Here is a 27,782-nt window from a genome sequence, read left to right on the forward strand (position 1 = left end):
GTGCCCTTCTTGGTTCTTCCCTCTTGCCCCAGCCTCGCCGCAGAGATTCGTGTCACTCGGTCCAATGGATCCCAGGCTTTAAGGTTTTCCAAAGCTTCTCTAGGGGTCCTGGTGTGCCCTGGGTTGAGAGCACTGCCCCAGGGGTACAGCCCTTCCTCTAACCTGAAAGTCCCCCCCAAACGGACACAAGGACAAGAGGCCGTCAGAGCCCTGGGACTTGGGAGCATCCACTGCTCTGGGGCCGAGAGGCCACAGCTGGGACAGAGGGAAGTGAGGAGGCAGAAGTACACAGCGCAGCGAGGCGGTGGGTTTGCGTGTGACACCAGACAGCGGCCAGGCCTTCCGTGCCTTCAGTCTTGAGCTGAAATTCATAAGAGCACACTGATCACTGTTAAGTGAACAGCTTACTGAGACAGAGATACTGAAGGAGCTAGACCAACACCGCGGGCTGAAGTCCGCAGAAGGTGGCAGTGAGGGACAGAGTCCCGAGGTGACTGGGACTGCCTTTCTCCTTAATATCGTGACTTTATGGACAGGAATTTTGACATGATCGGGAAAGTACAGAGGAGCAGAAGGGGAAGACTAAGTGTAGAAGCCCACTGCTGTTTAGGATCCTCACTCCTGTCATCTAGTATTTTCCCTTCACTTTCAGCAGCTGCATGCTGTGACATGTCTAGTTTAACCAGTCCCCCTAGTTTTTCAATATTATAAATAACACTGGAGGGAAGATGCTGACTCGGATTTTAGCAGAAACACACGCGGTGTAAACTTTACGTGGCGTGTGGAGGGGTGTCTGATTCGAGGGTAGAAGTGTCCCCAGAAGTCCCTCTTACCCAGAAGCGACTTTCCACATACTCTTCTAATTTTGAGATGCACTTCTAATAACGGGTTTCTAGATGTCAGAGCAGTACAGAAACTCCCAGCCCCTAGGGTGCTTTTTCCTATACAGGGAATGTCCTAACCAATGGGCAGGGAGCGAAAGAGGCTCCTAATTCAGGACAGGCCAGAGGATAGTAAGCACTAAGCCAAAGATATTTACGATGCGGTCTTTAATCCTTGAGGATTCTTGGAAAATGGGAAACGTTCCAAAACACAGAAGAGAAATGTTCAGGCCTTCAAAAGAAAAAGGCGAACCCCCAAAATCACGAGGACTGAACTGGCCCCCAGACCTTTCCAGCTGTGCGGCAGCCTGAGAAGTGGATGGCGTTTAAGCATTTGGATGGCATTTAAGCAAGGACGTGTGGCTCTCTGGGGGCCCTAGGGGCAGATGCCACCCCCACCCCCACCCCCCCGCCGCAGTGTTGCTGAGGCCCTGGTGTCGGCAGTGCGGAGGGCCTGCCCCAGAGGCCTTCAGGCAGTGGGTCCCTGAGCCTGCTGTGGGCATAGAGCAGTTACCCCCCTACAAGCCGGAGGGACGGGAAGCTGGAGCAGAGTCTGACCCAAGTCCCTCTCTTTACTTGGATTCCCACCCCCAACTCATCCGGGACCTTTAATTCCTTAACCAGAAGCAGGACAGCACAGGGGAGGAGACGGACCTTTGGAACACTCATTAGCACACTCACACACACACGCACATTCTCCGAGCCTCAGTTCCCCTCCTCTGGGGCTTACACGAGGGGCTGCACGACCGTGGTCAGCACAGGGCCTGGCACACAGGAGCCCTAGAGAATTAGCAGCACGGTGGTTACTCTCTGGGGGCCTGGAGGTGCAGGACTTCTGCCTGGCTAACAGGCGACCTCCCGCGACTCGGCCGGGTGTGGACGGGGTCAGGCTGGGCTGTGGGCAGCTCAGCCTCCCCTGTTTAGTCGTGGCCCAGGGCCAAGTACGGCAGCTGGGCTGCAGCTCCTCCTCTCTTCCTGCTTTCTCCCTGCTCCTCCCCCTGCCTGGAGAGGCACAAAAAGCTGCTTGCAAGCAAGTTCTTGGCCTAGCCCGGGCAGAAATGGCTGCATGTGGCCGAGGGCTCCGCAGGGCCGTGGCTGCCTCTCCCCACCCCGCTTTAAGACGAGCTCACTCGGACGCCAGGGGACGTCTGAAGCCGGAGTACGATGCAGTGGTAATAGGAGCAGGTAAAGTGGGCTGGGCCAGAGCTGAGGGGCTGAAGGGCAGCCCTGCTCAGAAGGCCCTCGCGTCCCTCTACTCTGGCACGAGCTGGCCAGGAGTTGGGATGAGAGCAGGTGCTGGTGTGGAAAGCCCACCTGTCTGCAAGCAGATGCCGGGGTTCTGGGGTTGGCTTTGCTGTTGACTCACTGTGTGGCCTGGGGCAGATTCTTGCCCTCTCTGGGCTTGAGTCTTCCCATCTAGAATGACCAGGGAGGACTAGGTGAATTCAGGGGTTTCCACGTATCTCCTGTGAAATTAGCTAGTTGCCACCATACTCTTGGAAAGCATATGGTACGTAAGGTTTGGAAGGAAAGAGCCCTGGGACAAGAAGTGTGAAATCCAGTCACCCCAAGTGCCCTGAGTTCTGGTCACCACCCCCTGACCACTGAGACACCCCACCCCCAAGGACACTGCAGTTGCTCCATAAAGGGGAGTTAGGAAAAAATAGAAATGAGTCCCAGAGATTCTCCTGCCTACGCACAGAGGGTGACAGCCCCTGTTGCCTTGCCTGCCTGGGCACGTGGGAGACCTGCTGCAGTGACCCTGCTATGCTTTGCTGAGCCCCAGGCTGCAGGGCACCTGATTCCACTGCGAGTGTGTGAGGCTGCGGGCCAGGACCAGGCTGCCTTTCCTCCGGGCCTTCCACTCACACTCACACAGAGCCCCAATTTCAGCTTCTGACATTATTTCCAACTGGGTTTATACAGAGCGACCAAGACAGGCCTGGAAGGACATGCTCATCACACAGCTTTAAAGCTGTGTCCCTGTTTGGGCATTTCTTCATTTGTACCCCTACAAAGAGCAGTCGTGTGCTGGCCAATGTTTACTAGTCACCTCTCCAGGGAAAATGTGCGCGTGTATATCCATACGTAAGTTTATTATAAATACGGAAGGAAAACAAGTGTAGCACACGGTTTTGCAGATAAAAAATACAATACTGGGCTTCCCTGGTGGCGCAGTGGTTGAGAGTCCGCCTGCCCATGCAGGGGACACGGGTTTGTGTCCTGGTCCGGGAAGATCCCACATGCCGCGGAGCGGCTGGGCCCGTGAGCCAAGGCCGCTGAGCCTGTGCATCCGGAGCCTGTGCTCCGCAGCAGGAGAGGCCACAGCAGTGAGAGGCCCACGTACCGAAAAAAAAATATATATATACAATACTGTAAATTCCAGGTAGCCAATCTGTTCTTACCAAGTACCTGTGACTTCTGCCAAACTCAGTAACCAACCTGTGGTTGCAGTTTGACAAATGAAAATAGTTCTGAAAAGAATGTAGTTTGATATTTTTATTTAAACAGCAGAAAGAAAGTGAAACAAAGATTTATGTCTGAACTTCACGCCTTCCTCAACGACGGGAATGACTTTGCTCAACCAGATAATGTTTTTCGAACCCTGGAAGAACAGTTCCTCAATTTTTTGCACATTTCACAGTGTAACAGCTACAGACACAAGTTTAATCTACTTTATTAGCAGGTTCTCCATCACTTTCTTAAGTCTAACCACCAAAAACAATAACTCAAGCCCTGGTGTGTAATGTTTGCAGATTTCCATAGTGTGAATACCCCTACTGTGGCCTTTTTCAAAGTTACCAATGTGATGTCACCAAAGGTGGATTTGGGAGAGAGATGCAGCCAAGGATCATCATGTAGCGTGGCCCCTCTGTGGGTCTCTAGAGGTAAATAACCGTGAAAGCAGAGCCAACCGTTAAAGCAAAGTAAAACAGGAAGTGACAAGCTTTGAATATTTATTACCTTGGTTTTTAATATAATTATTTCATTGTAAGTTGATGTAATTTAATTTTTTACCAGGGGCTGCGTTTGACAACTATCTCACCGACTTCCGGGGCTGGGGGACTCCTGCCCCAGCCCCCACTGACTGGGCTCAGGAAGTGGAAGTGCCTCCCACCTTTCTTGCCCTTGGTGACAGCCCAGCCCTGCTGCCTCTTGGCAGAGAGGTTGATCGTAGGTCCCCAGATAGACACCTGGGTGAATTGCCACAAGTGTGTGAGTCTCAGGCCTGAGTTTTTCTTTGACGTTGCTTCTCTAATTGCTGGTTTGAAGGCATTTCCAGCCTGAGTGAGGAACACAGTGGCATCTTCTAAGATAAAGATTATCTCTGCTCCCTGAAGCCACACTGGGAGTCACCTTAAAAGAGGACCCTGATTTAGTCATTTGACTAACTTTGCCTAAGAATGACCCAAGGAACTAGTTAAAATGCAGTCCCTGGGCCCCTACCTGGTGATTAGGATTCTGAGGAAGTCAGCACATCTAACCAACACTTGGAATGGATCTCATGGGGGCATCTGCAGCCCACACATTCAAGAACCCACATTCAGGGCAGCTTCTCTCCAGAGCTCCCCCGTGCCTGCTGCATAAGGAACCCTGCAGTCTGGCCTGGAGATGAGCTGAGCCCGAGCCCACAGCTTAAGACTCCTTCAAGGGGAAAGGAGAGGTCACCAGAAGCTGCAGGAAGGCTCAGCCAGGACTGGGGCTAGGGGAGTGGGGGAGGACAGAGGAGCTTGGGCTGTTGGATCCTCGACCTTTGCCCTTTGAGGTCTGTTTGTGCATTTGTGGGCTTACATGTGTTGACTGAACTGGACCTTGCTGCCTGGAAGCTTTTATTAGTTTTCCAAGATTTATAATCAGCACTGATTAAAAGGCAGCTGCCTTTTATTGTCTGCTAAGGGACAGGTGCTTTACGTGCATTACCGGTTATCCTCCCTTCAACACTGCAGGTCCGGCAGGCCCTCTGTTTTTACGCGTGAGGAAGACAGCAGAAGCCAGGATGAGCCCAGGACAGTCTGCCTTTAATTTGTCATATGTATTTGAGAGCAGGGCTTTCCAAATTTCAGCTTGCAATCCATCCATTCATGATTCCCTTCCATCATATTTTTGAAACTTTCTTAAGAAAATTATCAAAAACATATTAAAAATAGTACTATATCAATCAGCATTTTTAAATGAAATATAATCAAGTAGATCATCACATGCTTATCACATGATGATTTAATATTAGTTCCTGAAACTTTCGTTTCTGTGAAATACATTTATGTGTGTGGGGGGGTGTCAGGTCACAGAGTAAAATGCGTTTCTTCCTCAGATCACAGCCAAAGAGCTTAAAAAACTCCGTTTCAGAGATTCCTTTAATGGATGACAAATTGGCTCAATGACCTAGAAAATTCTGGCAGGTCTCTATGTGGAAAATGTAAAACAAAACCAACTCAGCCGTGAGAAATCCATCATGTGGGGTCATTGCTGCCTCCTGTTTGTGGATGTTTGTCAGTTTAATGGCCGAGCCTTTTATTAGAGTCAACGCTGGGTTCAGGTTGGCGCTCAGAGAACACAGTTACCTTCTGGCATCTTTGAAGACTCAGAGTGACTTCCCACCACCAAAGAGAAGCATGTGCCGTGTGTCCCAGGGGAGGCCTGGCCCCCCTCCCTGAAAGCAACCAGGGCCTGTTCTCCACCCATCGAGGACTTCTCCAGCTGCTGCATTTTATTCTGAGACTAAGGAAAGGGGAGGCCCCAACCCCAGGGCCCCATGTGCTCGGCCTGTGGGTCTGAGACCACCTGCATCAGAATGACCAGGGAGCTTCTGTGAAGTACATCCTGGTCCACGGCCCCAACCTGCTGAGTAGATTCTGGGGAGGGGTTGGGGAATCGGTGTTTAGTCGAGTTCTCACGTGATCCTGGAGCTTCTCAGGGCTGGAGCGGCACTTGCTAGCTTGGTGTGCTAGCTTGCTAGCTTGGAGGCACTTGCACTTGGGCTTGGTGTGGCACATCGGATCCCAAGCCAACTTTCAGGGCTCCTATCCCAGGGGCAGCCTGCCTAAAATTTTTGGAAAGAAACTCTATAGTAGACCAATCTGCCCAGTCAGCTGGCACCCCTGAAGCACACTGAGCTACTCTAGCGCACGTCAAAGCCGTGTGTGTTTCATTCATTTTGAGCTGTTCCTGTTTTATTTGGGGAACACTGGGAATTGACAAAGACGCCCCTTCTGGGGCACTGTTGTGAGCCACGCTTGGGCACAGCAAGCCATGCCTGGCAGCAACTGTCCACAGGACCAGCGCTCACCCGGACGGCTGGTGATTCCATGCCAGGCAGGGACGTCTGGCATCATCGTACAGCCTCGCCTCCCTCTCTTCCCTGCTAAGTCAACTGTCACACTCCCTCTGACAGTCACCCACTCGTCCCCAAGTGCCAGAAGCCCAGCAATGCGAGGCTTCGTGGGATAATTTTCAACTAATGACTGTGGATTTCTCCTTGTCCCCACTCCAGCATGAGCCACTGGCCAAGCCAGGGTGACAGGACTTTTTTCAGTTCAGGGCAAGAACCGGGGTTTTCTGACTCCCCAAAGACTGGTGTCTTACAGCATTGAGCTAGATGCTGTTCCAACATCGAGGTACAGGTGAGGGGGTCCCCCAAGTTCTGCTACCTCTCCAGGATCTTCATGGGCATGGGGACAGGGGTGGGTGGCCACACTCCTCAAGGAATGTGTCTGTCTGCCCACTGACCACTGTCGCTTTCCTCCCCCCTCCTCCTTCTCGTTGCAGGACACAACGGGCTGGTGGCTGTGAGTCCCTCCCACTCTGCCCCTCTTCATTGGTCCCTGGGTGTGTGGCCCTCAGCAGGAGTGTAAGGAAGCCAGAGGAGGAATGCCGAGGGGGAGAAGGAAAGGCCGGCTAGTCCTCGCGCCCTGGTGCTGACCAGCGGCTGGCTCGAATGGACATCTGCAGTTGCTAAGGAGGATATCAGGGGCTCCCTTGTTCTCCTCTCCTTAATGCTCATAGGTTTCCCCCATGACCTTTCAAAAGCGAGGTGATAAATAGCTGGGAAAGTGTGTAATGGGCATAGCCTGGGAGGCAGGTTGGAGCTTGCAGGGTCAGGTAACTGGGGCTGGGGGGCCTTTGACTCCAGATAGTGGGCTGTCCTTGTGTACAGACCCCATGTTCCCCAGCTAGGTTTAGGCCAGGTACCAACCCGGGGAACACAGCAGCTATACACAGTCCAAAGTGCGCCCTGGAGACAGCGAGGAAGCCGACCTAGCAGAGGAAGCGGGGTCCTGCCCCAGCACAGGTGGCTTCTGGGTCCCAAGCTGAGGCAGGCCAGGGTTACCCTAAGGCTGTGCTTCTCAGACCAGAGTCCATGTACCCCTAGGAGACCACAGTGTGTGCTACTGGGCTTCAGGCCACAAGCCTAACATGCTCTAGAATATCAATGCAGGGGGCTCAGCAACATGGAGAGCCAGGAGACCTGTGTTCAATCTTAAGACTTTTCCTGACACAGCAGTTTTACTTGAACATTTCACAGGGGACATTATTTAACTCAACCGATCAGTAATTTAAAACATTGATTTTGTATTAATACCAACGTGGGTTTGTCCCCAGCTCTGCCACTTTCCATTTGCAAAGGTTAAGGCGAGTCAGTTTATCTCTCTGAGCCATGGTAAAATGAGAATTAAAATGCCCACCCTCACCGAATTGAGGTGAAGGGAATAGATGATGTGCCCCAAGGACCCAGCTCATAAAGCCTTACACAAATGGTGAGCATGGGGACAGCATGGGGCGTCCCAGGATAAGAGGTATAGGAGGAACTTAACTCTAGGACACGCACTTCGGTTGACTGATTTGGGGAGAGCCTAAGGAAGTAGGGGTCGGCTCTAGATTGGATACTGTCAGAGTGGGGGCAGCCCTGTGAGCGGGCATCTCAGTAACCGTGTGCGCGGAGAGGGGAGACTAGGGTGAGGAGAGCGGTCACTGTGCACACGTAGCATCACTCGTCTTGGCCGAGAGAGATGGTATTGTGGTGGCCCAGTAGACCCTGTCTCGTTTGTGCTTAGACACAATTGTGAAGTGGGCTTGCTCTGTCCCATTTTGTCGTGGTCAAGATTATCCCTGTCTGCGGTCATCATTATGAGATTGTTCATGTCTAGTGGGAGAAACAGGGCTTACCTCTGAGGGCCAGGCCACCTTCTGAATGTCATGTTGGGCTGCTCTTTTCTCCTTTCTCGTTAGGATGTGTCAGGAGTGTAGATTCTGGGTCCAGACCGCCCGGGTTCAGTTCCTGACACCTCTACTCATCTGTTCTGTGATCCTGAGCTATTAGCCTCACTGAGCCTCGGTTTCCTTCTCCGTGAAATGGGGAGAATCACGGTGCCTACCTCTAGGGTGGATTATACGAGATGATGCTCGCACGGTGTCTGGCACATTGTAGTAGCCAAGCGAACTTTTCAAAAAGTCTGCCTTCAGAGCTACACCATCCCTGCTGTCACCTTGGGGGTGGTAGCTGCAGTGGTGTGAGGACCAGCATTTTAGGTCTGTAGACTCAGGACTAGTTCGGTTCAACAAATATTTATTGATTTTCCACTAAGTGCTAGAGAAAAGTTAATCCCCCCCCCCGCATCATTTGTTCCCCAAAATAAGGCTGTGCTATAATCATGGCTTCACTGATTGAACACGTCCCATGTGCCAGGGACCCTGTGTAAGCCCCTTCTAGGGACCAGCTCAGAGAATTCTCACAGTGACCCCGTGAAGCGGTCAAAGTGGGTGTTATTATCATCAGCCCCATTTTTGCACGTGAGGAAACTGAGGCTGGATGGATTAGGTACTGAGGCCGCCCCAGCAGAAGAGAGAAAGAGGAGTGGAACCTGGGCGGTCGCGCTCAGCACTCACAAGGCAAGCTCACCGTGCTGCCTGCCTCAGGCCAGTGAGGAGAGCGAGGCTTGCCACCCCACCTCCCCAGGAGATGAAGAGTTCACAGAGGCACTGGACCCTGCAGGAGGGAAGGTCACCTCGGGCTGGGAAGTGGAGGGGCAGGACCAATCATGTCAGGTCTTAGAGAACATCTCGGGGGGGGGTGAACATTCACGGGTGGCAGGGGGAAGGGCATCTCAGAGGCAGGGACAGCTTGAGCCAGCCCTGTGGTGAGGACCCTGAGGGTGCGGGTCAGCCCCCAGGGGTAAAGGGAGGGCCCTGTGTGCCCCCCCGCCTCAGGCGGCATACCTGCAGAGACTGGGGGTGAACACGGCAGTCTTCGAGAGACGCCACGTGATCGGGGGTGCAGCTGTCACAGAGGAAATAATCCCAGGTGAGCCAAAGAGGTGGGTGAGGGGCATGGGGGGTGACCACTGGTGACCCCTGGTTACTGTCTTCATCCGATTCATTTTCAGGGTTTAAGTTCTCCCGAGCATCCTACCTCCTCAGCCTGCTCCGACCGCAGATTTACACCGACCTGGAGCTGAAGGTAGAGCGTGTGTGTGTGTGTGTGTGTGTGTGTGTGTGTGTGTCCACCTGCTCCATGGCTTGGGGGCTGGGGAAGTGGGCAGTTGCTATTCTTCCCTCCGAGGGTGTGTCTATCTCCCATGGTCTCCGTAGTGCCTGCCCACAAATGGGCTTTGTCTGGCCCACCCAGTGTCTTAAAGATCAGGAAATTTCATACACAATCAAACCTCTCGAAGAACAGGCTTTGTCCACATCAGGCCCATGTTCCTCCGTGCTGTACCGGCTGGCCCTTTACGTGGATTCGGTCCCAGCTCTGCTTTGTCACATCACTTCCTGGGGTCTGTCCAGCCCCCATAGGAAACCTGCTAGGACCCTTGGGCATCTGAGTTTGCAAAGCTGCCTTAGGACCTGAGCTGATTTCTGCCCTCATTACACATGAGAGCCTGTCACCATCCTCGGCAGCTTGAGCAGGAAGTCGGACTCAGGGACTTTCACCTCTCTGGGCTCCTGGGCCATTTTGAGGGCATCCTGAGAACTCACAGTCTGCCTCTGTCGACTCCTCGTAGCCTCACCTTGGTCCACAGTCTTGTCCCCCGCCCCTTCAGATTCCTTCACCCCCTCACTGCCTCTTTGACAAACTTGGTCATGCATTCCAGGAGCCCACTTAGCTTACCTGCTTGGCGCCTCTGTCGCCCACGCCTTGGAGAGAGGTCCCCTGCGCCGTCTGTATACGACGCTGACGGCACTTCAGCACCAGCTTTGCCCTAAATCTTAAATTAATAAGACATTAATCCGCTGACACCCATTAAATAAAGTATTCTTCGTACCCCTAAGAGAGACACAGAGAGAGAGCACACACCTGTCACCAGCCAGGACTGGATGAAACCCTGCCAAGGCCTGGGAATGGGTCTGTGGACTTCAGTCCAAACCAGACTCTAGGTGAAGGCAATTTTCTGACACACCAATTATGCAGAGTGGCAAGTGTGAGGGGAGGGGTGGGGGTAGACCCTCCTTTTAAAAATCTAACTTATGAAAGCTAAGGATCACAGAACAGAAATTTTCACATAATTATTCTCTTTATTTATTTTTTCTTTTTAAAATAATTTCCTGGGATTTCTCTTAATTTATTTTTTTGGCTGCATTGGGTTTTCATTGCTGCGAGCGGGCTTTCTCTGGTTGAGGCGAGCGGGGGCTACTCTTGGTTGCGGTGCGCAGGCTTCTCATTGCAGTGGCTTCTCTTGTTGCGGAGCACGGGCTCTAGGCACGCAGGCTTCAGTAGTTGTGGCTCGCGGGCTCTAGAGCACAGGCTCAATAGTTGTGGCACATGGGCTTAGTTGCCCTGCGGCATGTGGGATCTTCCCGGACCAGGGCTCAAACCCATGTCGCCTGCATTGGCAGGCAGATTCTTAACCACCGCGCCACCAGGGAAGTCCGTTCTCTTTATTTTTTAAAAAAAGTTACTCATTTGAAAATGGTATTCTCATAGGGTTCCTTTAACTAGCAGCTCCCAAGTGAATTGAGTATATCCTTTGATCTCTGATCTTGGGCTGCATTAATAGGAGAATGGTGCTCAGATCAAGGTGGGAAGCAGTCCTGCTGCGTGATGCACGGAACTAATCCCATCCGGAGTGCGCGGTACCTTATTTTAACAGGACGTTGACAACTCAGAAGATACCTATAGGAGGGCAACTGCTCCTCTTTCTAGGAATATTCTGTTTCCAAAACAATAATAAAGAGCATTTATTTTACCAGTGTCACATCGTGGGCTACGAGCTTTCATGCTCTGTCAATTTGTCCTCGTCTGTGAGACGAGAGCAGGTAGTGTCCCCATTTTATGATGAGGGAACCGAGATTCAGGGGGGTTAAGTTCGCACACTAGGAAGTGACCAAGAACTTGAGCCAGGTCTAACTGCCTCCTCCTCGTTCTGTGAGGTGCCGCCGCCATGGGCACCTTGATAGCCACCCAGCTCAGCCTCGTGCACCTCCAGGCACTTTGCCGATGACAGTGGGCCAGGTCACAGACATAAGCTCTTCCAGCAGCTCCAGCCTCGGTAGAGCACGGGACTGAGATTGCAGACTTTGGAACCTAACTGGTCAGTTTTGAATCCCTGCTCTGCTGTTACCAGCTGTATGACTTGGGCTGGTGGTGCCTCATGTTCCTCATCTGTAAGATGGAGATGTAATAGTACTTGCCTCATAAGGCTATTGTAGTGGTTGGTATTTGCTAATCATTAGTACAGTGCCTGGGGCATGGTCAGCGCTCGACAACTGTCAGCTAGTATTACTGGGTTGGCCAAAAAGTTCATTCGATTTTTCCATGTTACAGAAAAATCCGAGCGGACTTTTTGGCCAACCCAATATTATGCCCATTCGTCAGTTGAGAAAACTGAGGCTCCAGAAGGACCTGTGGCCTGCTGCTTCCTATCAGACCTTCCCACTGTGGGCCTGTGCCCGATTAGACTGAGCTCTACTTGAGCCAGAGGATGACTCCGCCAACCTGCTTGAGGCCTCACTGGGCCTGTTTTCCAAGTCTCAGTTTCCCCAGCTGTCGATGAGATCATCTCGCAGTTCTATCCACCTGGATAGTAAGCTTGCTTTTACAGTGACCCCACAGTGAGTCGTGGGATCCAGACAAGAAGGGCAGAGCTTTTGCCCTGGGTGTATGTGGCAGAGGGGAGGTGGTGTCTTTCATCCTGTATCAGCCAGCAGCTGCCTTCCCCAGCTCTCCCTGGACCAGCCTTGACCTCATTCAAGTGACACCCCCTTGTCCTCCCTCCCACCTGCACTCACCTTCTGGCTCCCAACCCCATCCCTTTGCTCCTGCTTTCCTCGGAAATCTCTCTAAGGCAGGGCTCTCAAACTCTCAGGTCCCTGAGAACAATCTGGGTAACTGGTGGGAAAGTGGTTCTTGCTCAGAGGAACGAAGGGTGATCCTGTGGGACTGTGATGGGCCCAGGAGCCAATGATTCTGAAGTAGGAGGACCCCAGAGCACAACTCTGAGAACCACACCCCTTAACTCTCCCATTTCTCTGCTCCCTAATGCACGGCTTGTCCCTTCCCAGCAATTTCCAGCCAGGACGGCTGTACATGCTGAGAAATCCCATGGGTAAATCAGAAGCATTTTGTTTTTTACAAGAGGGAAACTGCGTGATCTGAGCAAATCTAATGGGGATAATATAACGGTGGTTTAACAGCCCCTTCTTATTCTGACACCACATCATCAAAACCATCAAGAATAACAACGGCTCCCTTTATGAGAGAAAGTCCTGGAATCAGATAAATACATTAATCCTGTTCAATTATCGAGACTTGAAACAACCCTTGGGATCCTCTTGGGTCCCTTTTTTGGTGAGGGGAGGTTATTGATTCATTCATTCAGCAAATGCTTCTGAGCACTTGCCGTGTGCCAGGCCCTGGGAGAGGCATGTGGGGAGACAGCGGCGAGGGAAGGGGGCAAGGCTTCTGCTCTTAGTGAGAGGACCTCAGGGAGAGGTAAGTGCCACCTGAAGAAAGGAAAATAAAGTAATGTGACAGTGAGGAACTGGAGGCCCAGCCTGGACTGGTGACCAGGAAAACCTCCCTGAAGGGGTGACGTTTGAGCTAGCATTCAAATGCCAAGAAGTCACCAGCCCTGTGAACATCTGAGCAGAAAGCGTTGCAGTCAGAGGGAAGTGAAGGTGGACAGGCCCAAGGGGAGGGAAGGTCATGTGGCCGGAGCAGACAGTGCCCGGCCGAGAGGCAGCAGGTGGTGTGAGAGAGGGCCAGGGGCCAGAGGAGACAGGCCTCGCGTGCTGTACGCAAGGGCCTGCGCTTTATCCTGAGCTCCGGGGGCAGCAGAGGTGTTAAATCGACAAGTGGAGTGATGGGATTTATGACCTTATGAAAGGTCATACCACCTGCTGGATGGTGTGGATTGCGGTGGAAGCAGCCATGGTCGCAGGGTGGCGGCTCAGGCTGAGTCAGGGCGGGGACATGTGGACCAGGTCTGGAGGCTGAGCTGTGAGACTTGGTGATGGATGTGATGCCAAGGGTGAGAGACACAGAGGAACTAGGGACGCCACCTGGGTGGGAAAGAGTTCACTGTATCAGGAGGAACCAAGCTGGAAGTTCCTCCAGTTTGGAATCAAAGGCATTCCCCATCTTAGTGTTAGAAAGGATCCTGCGGGTCTCCCAGCCTGCCCCTACCAACGCTCAGACTCACCTCCACAGAACCCTCAACCGTGGAGACCCTGCCATCTGGAACACCTGTGGTTTGGGGAAACTTCTGCTGTAATTATTGGAAAAATCTCTTTTGGTTTCCTCACGTTTTCCTAAAACTTCTGCTCACAGATCTCATTTCGGGGGCAGGGGATGGGGGTGGGGAGCTTGCTACTCAGGTGACATTTGAGCAAAGACCTCAAAGAGGTGAGGGAGCAGACCAAGTATCTGGGGGAAGAAGTCTCTAAACGCCAAGTTCGTCAAGTTGCACGTTAAATACGTACAGCTCTTTGTACGTCGATTATACTTCAATAAAGTGGTTTAAGAAGAAAGAAGTCTCCAGCGGGAGCAGTAAGTCTTATTGGTGGAGGCAGCACAGGCCCTTTTTGTTTTATCTCCACCTTCTTTGAAGAAGTAAGTGTACTCTTGGAAAGTTCTGTGTGCTAGTCAAATATTTGTAAATCAAATCATATTCTCAATGCATCAAGGGAACTTCCATTTAAAGTGACCCTGGAGTAAATGAGCCTGCAAAGTAAATAAGTTGTTTCTGATGTGAACGATTTATCCACCTTGTAAATACGGATTTTCACATGACTGTGGCTTTATTGTGTCCTTCTCAGTTTTAGTTATTATTTCTGAGAGGGGGGCATTTAAAGACTAACACTGAGAGCCAGGGCTTTGGAGTCACAGGGGTGTGGTTTCGAAACCAGGATCCACCTCCCCATGTGACCTTGGACAAGTTATTTCACTTCTCTGAGCCTCTGCTGTGGCATTTGTACAATGAGGATGATATACTTACAGAGCTGTTGTGACGTAACCATCGTAAACCCTAGTACAGTCCCTGGCACTGGGTGGCGTGGCGTGGTATGGCATGGTCTGCCATAGGGTGCCTGGGCAAGAGGGCTTTTTATACACCTGTATCAAAATTAGGAACCAGGACCACAGGCCTTGGGAACCTGCATGCAGGTACCTAAGCGGTCACACAAACACAATCAGAGAAGGGTCATGGGCAGATCCCCTCAAATGTTACCTGTGCTGTCTGTGTTCTGCAGAAACACGGGCTGAGGCTTCATCTTCGAAACCCCCACTCATTCACACCTATGCTGGAAGAGGGCACAGCCGGCAAGGTGCCCAGGTCCCTTCTGCTGGGCACAGACATGGCAGAAAACCAGAAGCAGATCGCCCAGTTCTCACGGAAGGATGCCCAGGTAGGGAAGGTGACCAGAGACTGATCTCCTCCATCTCAGCCTGGTGGCCGCTCTTGGAAAAAAATGGGCTTGGTTGGACTTGTCCTACAGCAGGTTGTCAAAGGCCACAAGGGTGTGGCCACTTCATCCGCCCTAGGAAGGCTCCAGTCTGTGCCAGCCTTTGATCTTGGGCACTGCAAAGAGAAGGGGTGGAGGACAGTTGGTTAAGACCAGTGAACACTGGAGACCCTCAAACCTGTGTGTGTTCAGCATGAGGCCGCTGTTCAGGTGGCCTCTGCCTGAATTTCAAAAGGGAGTCCACTGATATGTCCTTACGCTCTAAGTGCTTTCTAGCTCTCCTGCTTTCAGACAGAATTCCAGGTGGTCATCAATATTAAAGCACACGAAGGCCAGAAAGAAGAAGGGGAGATCAGAGACAGTTAAGGATAGAACACACTGGATCAGGAATTTAGGACAAGAGCATCGTAATAAATATTCATTTATTTTGGCATCATCCCCTGGCAGCCCGAGGCAAGAATGTGTCCATGATGGCGAGCAGGTCTGGTGAAGGGGAGCACACACATCTGACGGAGAAGGCACATTTCTTTTCCTAGGATTGCACCGTGAGGAATTGGCTGGGTAGCTTTGTCTAGATGAGTCGTTGAATGTAACGGGCCCGGTGTGATTGGTTTTACAGACATAAAAAGATTCTTTGAATGGCCGTTTTTTGTACCAAGCCTAGATACAAGCTGAAGGCACAGCATTAGCTCATATCTTGGTGGAAACATTTTTATAAGAAGAACCTGGGTTAACCAATCCATGCGTGTTGCTTTTTGTTGTGTTAATCTAGTATTGGGTAAAACCAAGAAAACCACAGACACAGCATCTCTCTTCAGCCAGTGGTTTCCAGACACTGGCTGATGATCAAGTCAACCAAAAAAAAGTGCTTTCCAAGTGATTCTTTTGCGCAGTGAGTTGGGGTCCGCTGCCTACACCCTCTGCTCCAAGCCCTGCTCGTCTCAGATGCACTAGAGAGGATTCAGGACAAGGCCAGTTCCCTGGGCCTAGAGAGCAGTGGCCTTGGCCGTGTGTGGCCGGGGCCCTGTGAGCTGGTGACCACAGGAGCGGGAGGCAGAGGCCACATCCCACTGTGGAAAGTAAGGAGCTGAATTCTGGTTTTGTCTTTGCACATTGTCACATTAAAGACCTGCTGCAGAGAAAGCCGTTTCCCTTCATTTTAATCAAGATTCTCCAGTGTACTTCAACACAGAGCTTTTCTTTATGTAAGAGTCGTTAAAGTTCCATGGGTATATCCATGAGTCTAGATGAACCAAAAATTAAAAGCTCTCGGCTGAGAATTAAGATAGGGCCTCGGGTACCACGGGTGCCCATCCTTGCTCCTGTCGCCCATCCAGGGAAGGGGGTGTGGGGGTCATAACCAGGCTGTCGAAGTGGATTCTGTTGTGGGAGGTTGTGGGGTGAAGGGATGCAAGCTTCTGTCCCAGCTGATGACAAGAGGATGCGGGAGATTTGCAGCCCAGGAAGGAGCAGTCAGCATGCTGGAATACAGGCAGAGAGATCTTACTTTTATCAGTAAGATATAGAAAGACAGGACAGAGAGGAGAAACTTTTCAGTGGTTTTTGGTTTATCACAGAGACCACTTCCTAGGATACTTGAGGATTCCGTGGCTGACGACTGGTCTTGGCCTACATCAACCCCCTTGTCCCTGCCACTACATGGTGACCCTCCTACTACCCAGGCTCTCTCTGACCTCACCTAGTGTTGACATCAGCACACAGACCTAGAACTGGGGGTAACTCAGCACAGCCAGGCTGAGCCACACTGGGCGTGAGGCCTGAGGAATTGAGCCTCAGCTGGGGGGCAGCAGGCCACATGGGGCAGCTGGAGGGCCAAGCATGGGGACAGCGTCTTTGTGGGGTTCTAGGCAATGGGGCCTTGACTCAGAGCTCTGTTCCAGGCCTTTCCCAAATATGAGGCCTTCATGAATCGCTTGGCGTTAGCCATTGACCCTCTGCTGGATGCAGCCCCGGTGGACATGGAGGCCTTCCAGCGGGGCTCCCTGCTGCAGAGGCTCAAGTCGCTCTCCACCCTCAAGCCCCTGTTGCAGGCGGGTAAGTCCAAGGGCAGGCATCTGGGCATGACGAGCACCTTCATGTGATTGAGCCCATCTTCTCCACAATTGGACATGAGCCTGAACCTCCAAGGCAGCCTGCCAGCTGCCATCGATTAATAGGGGCCACCTGGAGCACTTGAAGTGGCAAAGGTTTAGGATGGCGTGCTCAAAATAGAGCCCGAGCCAAAGGCTTATGTGCAAGTAGTTCATTTTGAAGGGGGATCCCAAGGAAAGGAGGAGAAACGGGAAAGAGGGAGAGTCGATAGCAGGGTGCATTACTGAGCTGGCCACCACTGTGGCTGGTGAGGTCCTTCCCTCTGAGAAGCCTTAGGAAATGCACATGAGGACATGCCCAGGAGGAGAAAGGGGACACATTTACTCATTGGGTTCTGTCCTCCAGTGGCCAGAGGTTGCCCCCTGGGGTATTAACTCCCACATGAGGCATTAACTTCTGGGTTGTGCATCCATGGGTACCAAGTGGGTTCCCGTAGGTGTCCTGTCGTGGTGCCAGAGAAGCCCCAGGGAAGAAATGAAGAGGCACATCTTCAGGTCTGAGGTGGGATGCTGTCAGGTTGCACTGTGTGAAGCTGACCAGAGCCTGCACGGAGCTCGTCACCATAGGCATGGCTGGAATAAGAGATGGGGCCCAAGAGAGTTTGAAAAGATGCCCCCATACAAGAAGGATGCTAGATTATTGGGCTCAGCAAGAAAAAAGTCTGTGATGAATTAGTGATGTCTGCTGTGGGTATGAGAATGGAAGTTTCACCAAGCCTACTATTATTTCCTACCACTCCTCTAGGGGACAAAAATCAGTTTAGCTTCTATATTCTAGAAAAATACTGCAACAGTTAGCTGTGGTCACAAAATTGCTGCATAACAGACTACAAAATTCCAGTGGCATATAAAAATAAACATCTATTTCTCAAGTGTCTACATGGTTCAGCTGATCCCAGCTGGGCCGAGCTGATCTGGTCTGGTCTCACGCATGTGGCTGTGGCCGGGGCAGCTCTGCTCCAGGTGTCTCTAATCCTCTTCTTGGAAGCCACAGGTTAGTCCAGGAGTGGCCTTCTTATGTCAATGACAGAAGCACAGAGGGCAAGCCCCAATGTGCAGGCCAGTTCCAAGCCTCTGACTGCATCCCATCAGTAAACATTCCACTGGCCAAGCAAATCATTTGAGTCCAGAATCAAGGGGCGGGGCGGTCAACTCAGCTAGGGAGGGAAGCAGTGCAGAGCTACATGGCAAAGTGTGTGGACACGGGGAGGGGTGACGGGTCAGAGCCAGTAGAATCTACCACAGATGCCAGAAGTAGACATCGCCTCCCAGATTACCAGTCCAAGGAGAGTCATACAATAAACATTCATGTAGTAAATATTTATTGAGCATCTGCTATGTGCCAGGCACCAAGCTGGGCACTGGGGCTGCAATGCCTAGGGTTCATGACCTCTGCCTTCAAGGTCCTAGTGCCCAGTTACTCTCGGAGATCGTTTGAATCAGTATCAGAGGAATGGATTAGCCATGCTGCTGCCTCCCAGGGCACGGCCTTACAGAACTCAAAGTGGGGGAATAAGATACAAATTAAAAATTGCCCCAAAATAATTCTAACAGGTAAAATGTATTAAGTGCCTATGGAAACGCTTTAGAAATGCTCTACATACCTCGTTTAATCCTCACAATAGCTCTTAGGGGTGCAGAATATTTTGTGCTCCCATTTTACAGGTAAAGAAACAGGTGCAGAGACATTACGGATCAGAGTGTTCCCCTCTTGCCTGTCTCAGTTCACATTTTATGGATCTCCTCCTTCAGGTCGCATCCTGGGAGCCCAGCTGCCCCAGTATTACCAGGTCCTCACAGCTCCAGCTGTCAAGGTGAGGGGCTCCCCAGCCTCAGGCTGGACCTTGCAGTGAGGGGGCCTCTGCTCCCGAGGTAAGCCCTTCTCCTGGCTGTCTTGCTGTCCCAGGTGCTGGATCAGTGGTTTGAGTCTGAGCCTCTAAAGGCTACTCTAGCAACGGATTCTGTGATTGGAGCCATGACAAGTCCCTACATTCCGGGGAGTGGGTGAGTGTGGCAGGTGAGGTGGGGCAGCAGCAGTGGAGCCGATCCCCCCTCGAGAGCGTTAACTACCGTTCCCTGAGCTCACCCAGTGAGCCAGGCAGGAGGAAGCACTTCACACAGGATTCATTTAAGCCTCAAAGCAACACCTGAGAGCCGTGGTTCAGAGAAGGGAAGTATCCCTCCCAAAGTCACACAGCTAGTAAGTGGCAGAGCTGATTTCTAGCCCAAGTTGTCTGACCTGCCCCCAACCCCACCCTGGGTCTTCCTTCTTAGCCACTACTCCCTACTGCTTCAGTAGAAACACCTCTGTCCTGCTTCCTGTGATATCTCAACATGAGCATCTTCTTCCCTATCATCTATCTATCTACCTGTCTACCTACCTATCTACCTGTCTACCTACCTATCTACCTGTCTACCTACCTATCTACCTATCTATCATCTCTTCCCTTCCCACAAATCCCCGTTGCCTGTCCCTCTCCCGCAGATCCTTTCCCTGGCTTCCAGGACTCGCACACACACAGATACCTTCACATGGATGGGAAGCTGCCTTTCCCCTTGTGAGCGGGAGGTGTGCTGACAGCCTCATTCGAGAGGGGGCAGTCAGACACAGTGAAGTGTGTAGCTGTGGTATGATTTAATGAGCCCCTGTAGGAGCAGGAATGGAGGGGTGCGTGTGTGTGTTGTGTGTGTGTTGTTTGTGTGTGTTGTGTGTGTGTTGTGTGTTTTTGTGTGTATGTGTTGTGTGTGTGTGTTGTGTGCGGTGTGTGTGTGTTGTGTGTGCGTGTTGTGTGTGTGTGTTGTGTGTGCGTGTGTTGTTTGTGTGTGCTGTGTGTTTTGTGTGTGTGTGTGTTGTGTGTGTGTGTGTTGTTTGTGTGCGTTGTGTGTTGTGTGTGTGTGTGTGTTGGGATAGAGGATGCTGCCAAGTCTTGGGCCATTTCCAGTGCACCAGAAGATGCAGCTGGAAGCTGTGTCTCAAGGGATAAGAGCACTTGGTAGTGCTTTTCCGGCACACACTGAGCCGGCCCCGAATCCCCAGGAGAAGTGGGAGCTGGCAGCAGTTGCAACATCTTGGCCAAGATCAACCAGCCAATTTGGATTTGCCAGCTGGGGCCTCTGGTCCTTTTCTCTGTGGGTGTTCAGGAGGCTTAGCTACTGCCCAGTTTGTGAAATGGGCCTTTAAGTCATTTGTTTTTTCATTAATTCTTTCAATAAATATCGATGGAGCACTTGCCTGGGGACTAGGTCCGGGGACACGGTAGTGAATAGGGTTGAAATCCTAATGGGGGAGGTAGACACAGAGCAAGGAGTGGAATGGAGAGCTGTGGGCACTGTGATGGTGGGGCAACGTGGTCCAGGCTCAGAGAAGCCCCCCACGAGACAGAGATGTTTCATCTGAGACTCTAAGGACAGGAGGAATTAGCCAAATAAAAGAAGAGGGAGGAAGGGGCTTCTAGACTCTGGAACAGCACGTGCAAATGTAGGAGCTGCACGTGGCTCATATGATCTATTCAAGGCACTGAGAGTTGGCTTAACAGGAGTGGGGGGGGGGGGTGGGGGGAGTGTAGGGAGGGACGAGGCTGACGAGCAGGCAGGAGCCCTGAAGGCCAGTTTTGGAGACTGGCCATCGTCCTCAGAGCACCGACAAGCCAGTGAAGGCTTGAAAAGAGCTGAGTGACAGGAGCAGAGCTGAGTTTTGAGACTGGGCTCCAGGTTCTACGTGGAGAAAGGTCTACAGGGAAGAACGAGTGGGAGAAGTGGGTCCGATTAGGAGGACGTTACTGCAGCAACTTAAGAAAGAGAAGAGAATGGCCTGGACCAGGGAGGAAGCAGCAGGGAGTGGGGCCTTGGAAAGTTCTTTGGGAGGCACTCGACGATGTAGGTGGTGAGGGCCTAGTAGGAGGCAAGACTGACACCCAGTTTTCTGTTGGAAATTGAAGGTGCCATTCACTGGGATGGAGAAGCAGGCTGGGGAGTGGGGACAAGGGGATGGGTTTAAGATGTCTGCCCAAAGCTATGCCAGTGGAGATATCTGTGGGTAGCTGGGCATACAGGCTGGCACTCAGGAGAGAGCTGGAGAGGCAGGTTTGGGCATCGCTGCCACATTGTTGGAACCAAAGGTCTGCCCGCAGATGTCTACAGGGGGAGAGGATGCAGAATGGGAAGCGAAGGGCTCTTGCAAGAGTCTTGAGCTCATTTAAAGGATAGTCGGACAGGGCTGGATGGGGGCAGGGAGGGGCTGAAGATACAGGACGGGAAGGACTCTCTGCATCTAGAACTCTGAGATTAAACCCCACCTCCAGCCACTGATTCTGATGATCTGTCCTCAGGTATGTGTTACTCCATCACATGATGGGGGGTCTGGAGGGGATGCGGGGGGCCTGGGGCTACGTCCAGGGTGGCATGGGTGCCCTCTCCGACGCCATCGCAAGCTCAGCCACCGCACATGGAGCAAGTATCTTCACTGAAAAGGTGAACAGCCCCTCTACCCCACCCCAATTTTTGGCAAGGATCTTAGAATAGAACAAAGTATCGGATTTGGAGAGTCCCTCATTTTACTGATGGACAAGGCCTGGCTCAGGATCGAGGAGCTCGGGCTCTGCAGCCTGTACTGCTGTGAACCAGGTCCCAGTTCTTCTGCCTACCCCATTTGAATTCACAGCCACTAGCCCACATTTGGGCTGAGCCTTTGCATTGGAGGGGTGGGCTAACGCCTCACCAGGAGCTGCAGAGAATCGGGGCCAGGGCTGATGAGGCTGCGAGTGCCTAGGGGCAGCATGGACAGCGGAAATCCCCCAAGACTCACCTGCATTTCCCTGCCCGGGGACCCTGGGGGCTCTTTCCCGTGGCTTTAGACAGTGGCTAAGGTGCAGGTGAGCAGTGGAGGGCACGTTCAAGGAGTCGTGCTGCAAGACGGCTCGGAGGTAAGGAGCAAAGTGGTGCTGTCCAGCGCGTCACCGCAGATCACCTTCCTGAAGCTGACGCCACAGGTGAGGCTGGGGGTGGAGGTGAGATGTCTGCCTGGGGTTGGAATGTGGAGGGATCAAGGGGACCAGGGCTGCATCAGGGTGGGAGATGTGAGTGCCAAGTCTCTCCGGATGTGGGGAAATCTGTCTTCTCTCCTTACCTAACGGGCAGGGAGCAAACAGCAAAGAAGCCTCACAGGTGAGGGGAAAGGTCCGGGGACGTGAGGTGACCGAGGCCAGGCAGTTAGCAATTGGCAGAGCCAGAGCTAGAACTCAGGTCTGACTTTCAACCCAGGGTTACTTCTACAGCTTTCCCGCTGTCCTGATTTCTCCCCTCTAACCAGCTCTAATTCCACTGTTTGTGTCAGCGATCTGTTGCCACGTGAATGCTGCGTAACAACCACACAGCTTCTGGGCATATCAAGAAATACGGATTTAGCACACAGAGCGGTAGAAATCAGTTGATCTTGGCTGAGTTCAAGTGATCTGGGCTCACTCATGCACTCCTCCAGCAGCTGCGGGTCACTAGTGGGCCCTGCTGATGGCTGTGGCTAATCGAGAGGTCTCTGTCAGAGTGTCCAGGATGACTCAGCTCTGCTCCATGTGTCTCTCATCCCCAGGCACGTAGTCCAGATCTGGCAAAAGGCAAAACTGAGCAAACTCAGTCACGCAAGTGCTTCTGTTTGCATCCTATTTGCTAACATTAGCTTTGTCTCATGGCCAACCTCAGTCACAGTGGGAGGGCAATAAAAAGGGGTGTGCATACAAGGAGGGTTGGGGACTTGGGGCAGTTTTTGCAATTGATCACACCTTCCCTGTCCCCCAAAGATATGATAATATGTGTATGAGCATGGAGCTCCCAGCGATTGGGGGATTATTCTTGGGGACAAGGCACCACTTTTTCTGAGTGATTCCACTAATCAAATTCAGCAAACATCAGTTCAAAAGCATCTTGAGACAATTTTGAGATCATCAAGACTTCCAAGAGCTTACAGACCAGAGGTGAAAGACGCTGCAGCCCACGGGCCATATCCGTAGCAGGAGCTGGTGTGGGCCATTTACAGCCAGGACGCTGGCAGACTGCAAAGGAAGAAGTGGTTAGCGCAGAGCTGGAGGGGTCCAGGAGGGCTTCACAGAGGAAGTGGTTTGGCCGAGCTCTGAGGGAGGGAGAGGGTCTCCAGCAGTACAGGTTGAGGGACCAGTCTAAGCAAAGGAGTAAAGCAGCCCCCTTGGGGCCTTGGCCACCCCCAGGGTAGAACCTTCTTCTTTCAGGAGTGGCTTCCTGAGGAGTTCGTGGAGAGAATCTCCCAGCTGGACACCCAGTCGCCTGTTACCAAGATCAATGGTAAGAGGCACACCAGATTGTAGAGCTGTTCCTTCTGAGGTTATCTGAGTGAGAACTCTCCATGTCTGGGAAAGACTGACCTTCATCATCATCTCTATCCCCTGCCCCACAGCCTGCCCCCCAGTTTGAAGGTGAAACACTTTTTCATACTTTTTCTTTCCAGTCCACCATGTGGGTGAGCAGGTGATGGGTAGAGATAGAGGACCCTGGGGGGCTGAGGACACAGGCCTTTGGGCCCTGACCCTCCTCTTTGGTCCCTCAGTGGCTGTCGACAGGCTGCCTGACTTCCTGGCGGCCCCCAATGCTCCCAGGGGCCAGCCGCTGCCCCATCACCAATGCTCAATCCACCTGAACTGTGAGGACACCCTCCTTCTCCATCAGGCTTTTGAAGACGCCATGGATGGCCTGCCTTCCCACAGGTGGGGACCCTGGAGACACTTGAGCCCCTGGTTAGAGCACAGGAGGTGTGGTGGGACGGCAGGGACCGCGCTCATTCACCACCCTGGCCTGGGAGGGACCAGAGAGCCCCGAGCCTGCCGGTCTGGCCGGGGACAGGGGCCTGGAGATGAGGGAGCTCCCCGTTGGTGGTCTGGACTGTCCTGGTGGTCACCGAGCCCGTGCAGGCAAACACCACCATGACCTTGCAGAGATCATCGGCCTGGCCCCAGCATCCTCCCATCTCAGGCCTTCATTTTGTCCCGTCACCTCAGAGTGGCTCCCCAGCCCCTTCCCTCTCTCCTCCCCGTGTCGCACGCAGACCTATGATTGAGCTCTGCATCCCTTCCTCGCTGGACCCCACGTTGGCTCCCCCTGGCTGCCATGTCATCTCCCTCTTCACTCAGTACACGCCCTACACACTGGCTGCAGGCAAGGCCTGGGACGAGCAGGAGAGAAACGCTCACGCAGACAGAGGTAAGGAGGGCTAGACCACCCTGGCTTCACAGTGACAGCTGGCCGAGCATCCCGTATGGCCTCCTCTCCTCCTGACTGCCCCATTCAGGATTAACACCTGCAAGTTCTGTGCCAGGGAGAGAGGAGTACCCAGGGAAACCTAAATCAACACAGTGAGTAACTGCTGGGGTCAGGCCCTGAGCGAAGAAAGCCAAAAAGACATCGTTCCTGCCCTCAGGTTGCTCACGGTCCTGCGGGGGAGACTAACAAACCAGTCTTACAGTACAACGGACTGGGGGAACCAAAGGAGGAAGCTGTGAGCCAGAGAGACAGGAGAGCTTTCCAAAGGAAGGGACATTTGAGCTGGGTTTTAAAGGATGAATAGGAGTCGACCAGGCAGCAAAGTGCATTCCAAGCAAAAGAAATAACTTGAGCAGAGCAATGAGGTGAAGAAATTTTTGCATGTTCAAGGGGAGACAAGTGTTTAGGGTTGGAGTAAAAAGGTGGGAAAGAGTGGGAGGCTCTACTAGCCTGACACCCATAGGTCTCTGTAATGAATTGTTTATTTGCCTGTGGACTGTTTTTGTTTTTTTGCTTATTGAGGTATAATTTGCATATGAAAAAATATCCATTTTAGGTGTAGAGTTTAATGAATTTAGTAAATATGCCGAGCTGTACAATCGTAATGCCTCTTTCTCCTAACACCATCTCTTTTCCCTGTGTTCGACACCTAGTGTGTGATTGCATTGAGGCCTACGCCCCCGGCTTCAAGGGCTCCGTGGTGGGCAGAGACATCCTCACACCCCCTGACTTGGAGAGAGTCTTTGGGCTTCCTGGGGGGGTGAGTACAGGACTGGGGTCTCTCGTCATACTCTCCCTGTACCCCGACTCCCTGGCAGGCCCACGCGGCTTTATCTTGTCCCTCCACACCCAGCCTTCAGCAGGAAGAGAGGACAGAGGCAGAGACCACAGCAGAGAGGGGACAGAGACACCGTCAGATTTAGGCAGTGAAGGAGGAGTGAGGAGAGGCAGCGTCTGCTGAGCAGGTCACCAGGACTGCGGCCCTTCTGCCTGGATGTCCATGTCAGCCCCTCCCATCTGCCTTTCTTCAGAGGGACCTCCCCTCCCCCAGGCAGCATGTGCTCACACTTCTCTTATCAAAAACTCACTGAGCCTGGAGGCAGGGGGATGGGTCAGGAGGCAGGTCAAATACAGCAGTGACTAGCTTCGTGTGGCTGTTGAGCCCTTAAATGTGGCCAGGCCAAAATGAGATGTGCTTCGAGTATAAAATGCACCCCAGATTGCAAAGACCAAGTACAGAAAAATGTAGCATGTCTCATCAATAATTTTAATACCAACCACATGTTGAAATGATAATACTTTGGATCTATTGGCTTAAATTAAATACATCATTTAATTGGGTTAAATTAAATATATTATTAACATTAATTTCACCAGTTTCCTTTTAAGTGTTAACGTGGCTACTGGAAAATCTAAAATTACATGTGCGACTCCCGTTATATTTTTACTGGACAGCGCTGGGCCTGATAGAGAGTGAGAGAGGCCAGGCAGTGGGAAGGGAAGGGAAAGGGTGGAGGCGGAAGGCTTGGGCAGGTGGATTGAGAAGTCTTGATACATGTGCGTGCAGAGGGCGGGTGGAGGGGACGTAAAGGGTCCACCTGAAGGCCAAGGAGGGGGAGGTGATGCCATCCACAGAGGCAGGGAAGACGGGACAGGAGCCGACTTGACTCGAGGGAAGAAGACGAACTCAGTTTGGGACACGTTGATGGGGCAGGTGAAGGTCATCCCCACGGGGACGTCCAGCAGATGTTGGTCTTTTTGTCCAGACCTGCCCCGCAGGTGTGCCCTTCCCCCTCCCCCACACCTCCTCCCTCCTCGGCTGGTCTGACCCAGGCCAGTGGAGCAGAAACGCGCTCAGCTCCCAGTATCCATCTGCCATTTACTGTGACCTTGGAACCCCAGGGCACAAGCTCAGCTGGGTGTCTTGGCCAAAGAAACATGTACCAGAGTCAAAATAAATCAACTTCCTCTATTTTTCAAACAGAGTGAGGGGGATTCAGAGTCCACAGCAACATCTTTAAAATCTCCCTTTTCTTTCCCATTCAGTTTCCTTACCCTCTGAAGATGCTCCCTACACTTTTTCCTTCTTGAAAAATGCCTCTAGGAAACTTCACCCCCAGCCCTAGGACCTGTGCCTATTCTCTCTCTTCCCCTCCTCATTCTGCATCACAAGAGCCCGAGAAAACATCCTGGAAGGAGACGAACCTTCCTTGGAGAACAGGGGAAGGGAGCGGAGTGGAGAATGTAACACTCCTATGTTAACGACTGTGGCCCTGCCTCCTGCAGAATATATTCCACTGCGCCATGGCCCTGGACCAGCTGTACTTTGCCCGCCCTGTGCCCCTGCACTCCAGCTACCGCTGCCCTCTCCGGGGCCTGTATCTCTGCGGAAGTGGGGCCCATCCTGGTGAGTGACCCTCAGTCCCACTACCCTGTGCGGGCATCGAGGGCTGGCAGAGGCTTGCAGACGGGAGCAGGGTAAACAAGGGGGGAAGTGAGAGGGGGGGAACTCCCGGGAGATCAAGCCATCACCCATGTTGAGAATTCTCCGGCCACAACCCTCAGGTTAGCTCACCTCCTCCCCACGAGACCTGGGGATACGTCCCAGTGGAGGCATCTCTCCAAGTTCCCATGGTGGGTTGTGTAAGACCCATGCCTCTAAATTCCCATCCGTATTTGAGACCAGTAAGAATTGGCAAAGTTCAGTTTCTCAATTTTAAAATTCTTCCCTGCTCCCCTCCCAGGCTTACTGACCCCACGGAAGCTCATCTCATACAGATGCTTCCTCTGAGTTATGTGGGCCCCGGCCCCCCAGACGGGGTCCATACTTCCATGACTTCCTCTCAAATCCTTAATCCCTCATTCTAGTTTCACGTGCTGGGAGTCTCGCCATCTGGCCCATTGGCTCTCAGGCTGGGGGGGCAGAGGGAGGGGGCCACTTGCTTGCACCAGGCACCTGGCCCTTGCTGCACTGATGCAGGGGAGTCCAGGATCTGTCTTAAGAATCATCCCAGGTGGTTCTGATACCCACAGCCCCAGCATCACCCTTGAGGCGTCCCTGCTCTGCTTTGTGGCTGGTGCCTCAGCAAGTCCCATGGGGGGACGGAGGGGTGGGAGGGGGGTGAGCACGGCTTTGGTTCATGGGAGACTCCCTTCCAGGAGGAGGTGTCATGGGAGCCGCTGGACGCAATGCAGCTCACGTGGTCTTTAGGGACCTCAGGAGCATGTGACCCCCAAACCAACTCTGACCCAGGAAGATGAATTCACCCTTGAGATGTTAAGTCTCCATTGGTTCAGCTTCCCAGGATATTGCTTGAGGCAGGCAAGTCCTCAAGGCTCAAGCCACTATTCTAGAAAAAACAGTACAAGTTACATTGGGTCCCAGTTAACCTCGCATCTATGGCTTCTTGAATGAACTGGTTTTGTTTTATATCGATAGTTTGCATCTTTCTGTGTATTAGTACAATAGGTAATATGTAATAACCGGATGGGGTAAACTTGTCTGGGGTACCCAGTAATCTCACAGCATCAGCTCCAAACAGTCCGTCTGATCAACAAGCATCCTCTCCACACTGTCGGGCGCCCTCTACCAGCTGATTGAAGGACTGCCCTG

The 27,782-nt window shown here is 52.4% G+C and overlaps 1 protein-coding gene across 2 annotated transcripts; it reads left to right on the forward strand.

Annotated features, from left to right (window-relative positions):
* Positions 1-70: 70 nt before the first annotated feature.
* PYROXD2 (pyridine nucleotide-disulphide oxidoreductase domain 2) lies at positions 71-27,599 on the forward strand. 2 transcript variants are annotated; one of them, XM_033841860.1, is made up of 16 exons: positions 71-2,066; positions 6,648-6,667; positions 9,087-9,180; positions 9,263-9,336; positions 14,565-14,720; positions 16,679-16,832; positions 18,641-18,702; positions 18,795-18,892; positions 21,217-21,358; positions 21,742-21,876; positions 23,125-23,197; positions 23,460-23,616; positions 23,955-24,109; positions 24,823-24,929; positions 26,456-26,576; positions 27,329-27,599. In XM_033841860.1, exons 1-16 carry the CDS (start codon positions 1,940-1,942, stop codon positions 27,397-27,399), a joined length of 1,746 nt encoding a protein of 581 aa, XP_033697751.1. In that variant the 5' UTR covers positions 71-1,939; the 3' UTR covers positions 27,400-27,599. The 2 variants fall into 2 exon arrangements, with proteins under 2 accessions (XP_033697751.1, XP_073650191.1); XM_073794090.1 differs by lacking the exons at positions 26,456-26,576; positions 27,329-27,599 and having other exon boundaries at positions 24,823-26,423.
* Positions 27,600-27,782: the final 183 nt, after the last annotated feature.

The sequence above is a fragment of the Tursiops truncatus genome, chromosome 16, assembly GCF_011762595.2.
Source record: "Tursiops truncatus isolate mTurTru1 chromosome 16, mTurTru1.mat.Y, whole genome shotgun sequence".
In the NCBI taxonomy this organism is placed as follows: domain Eukaryota; kingdom Metazoa; phylum Chordata; class Mammalia; order Artiodactyla; family Delphinidae; genus Tursiops; species Tursiops truncatus.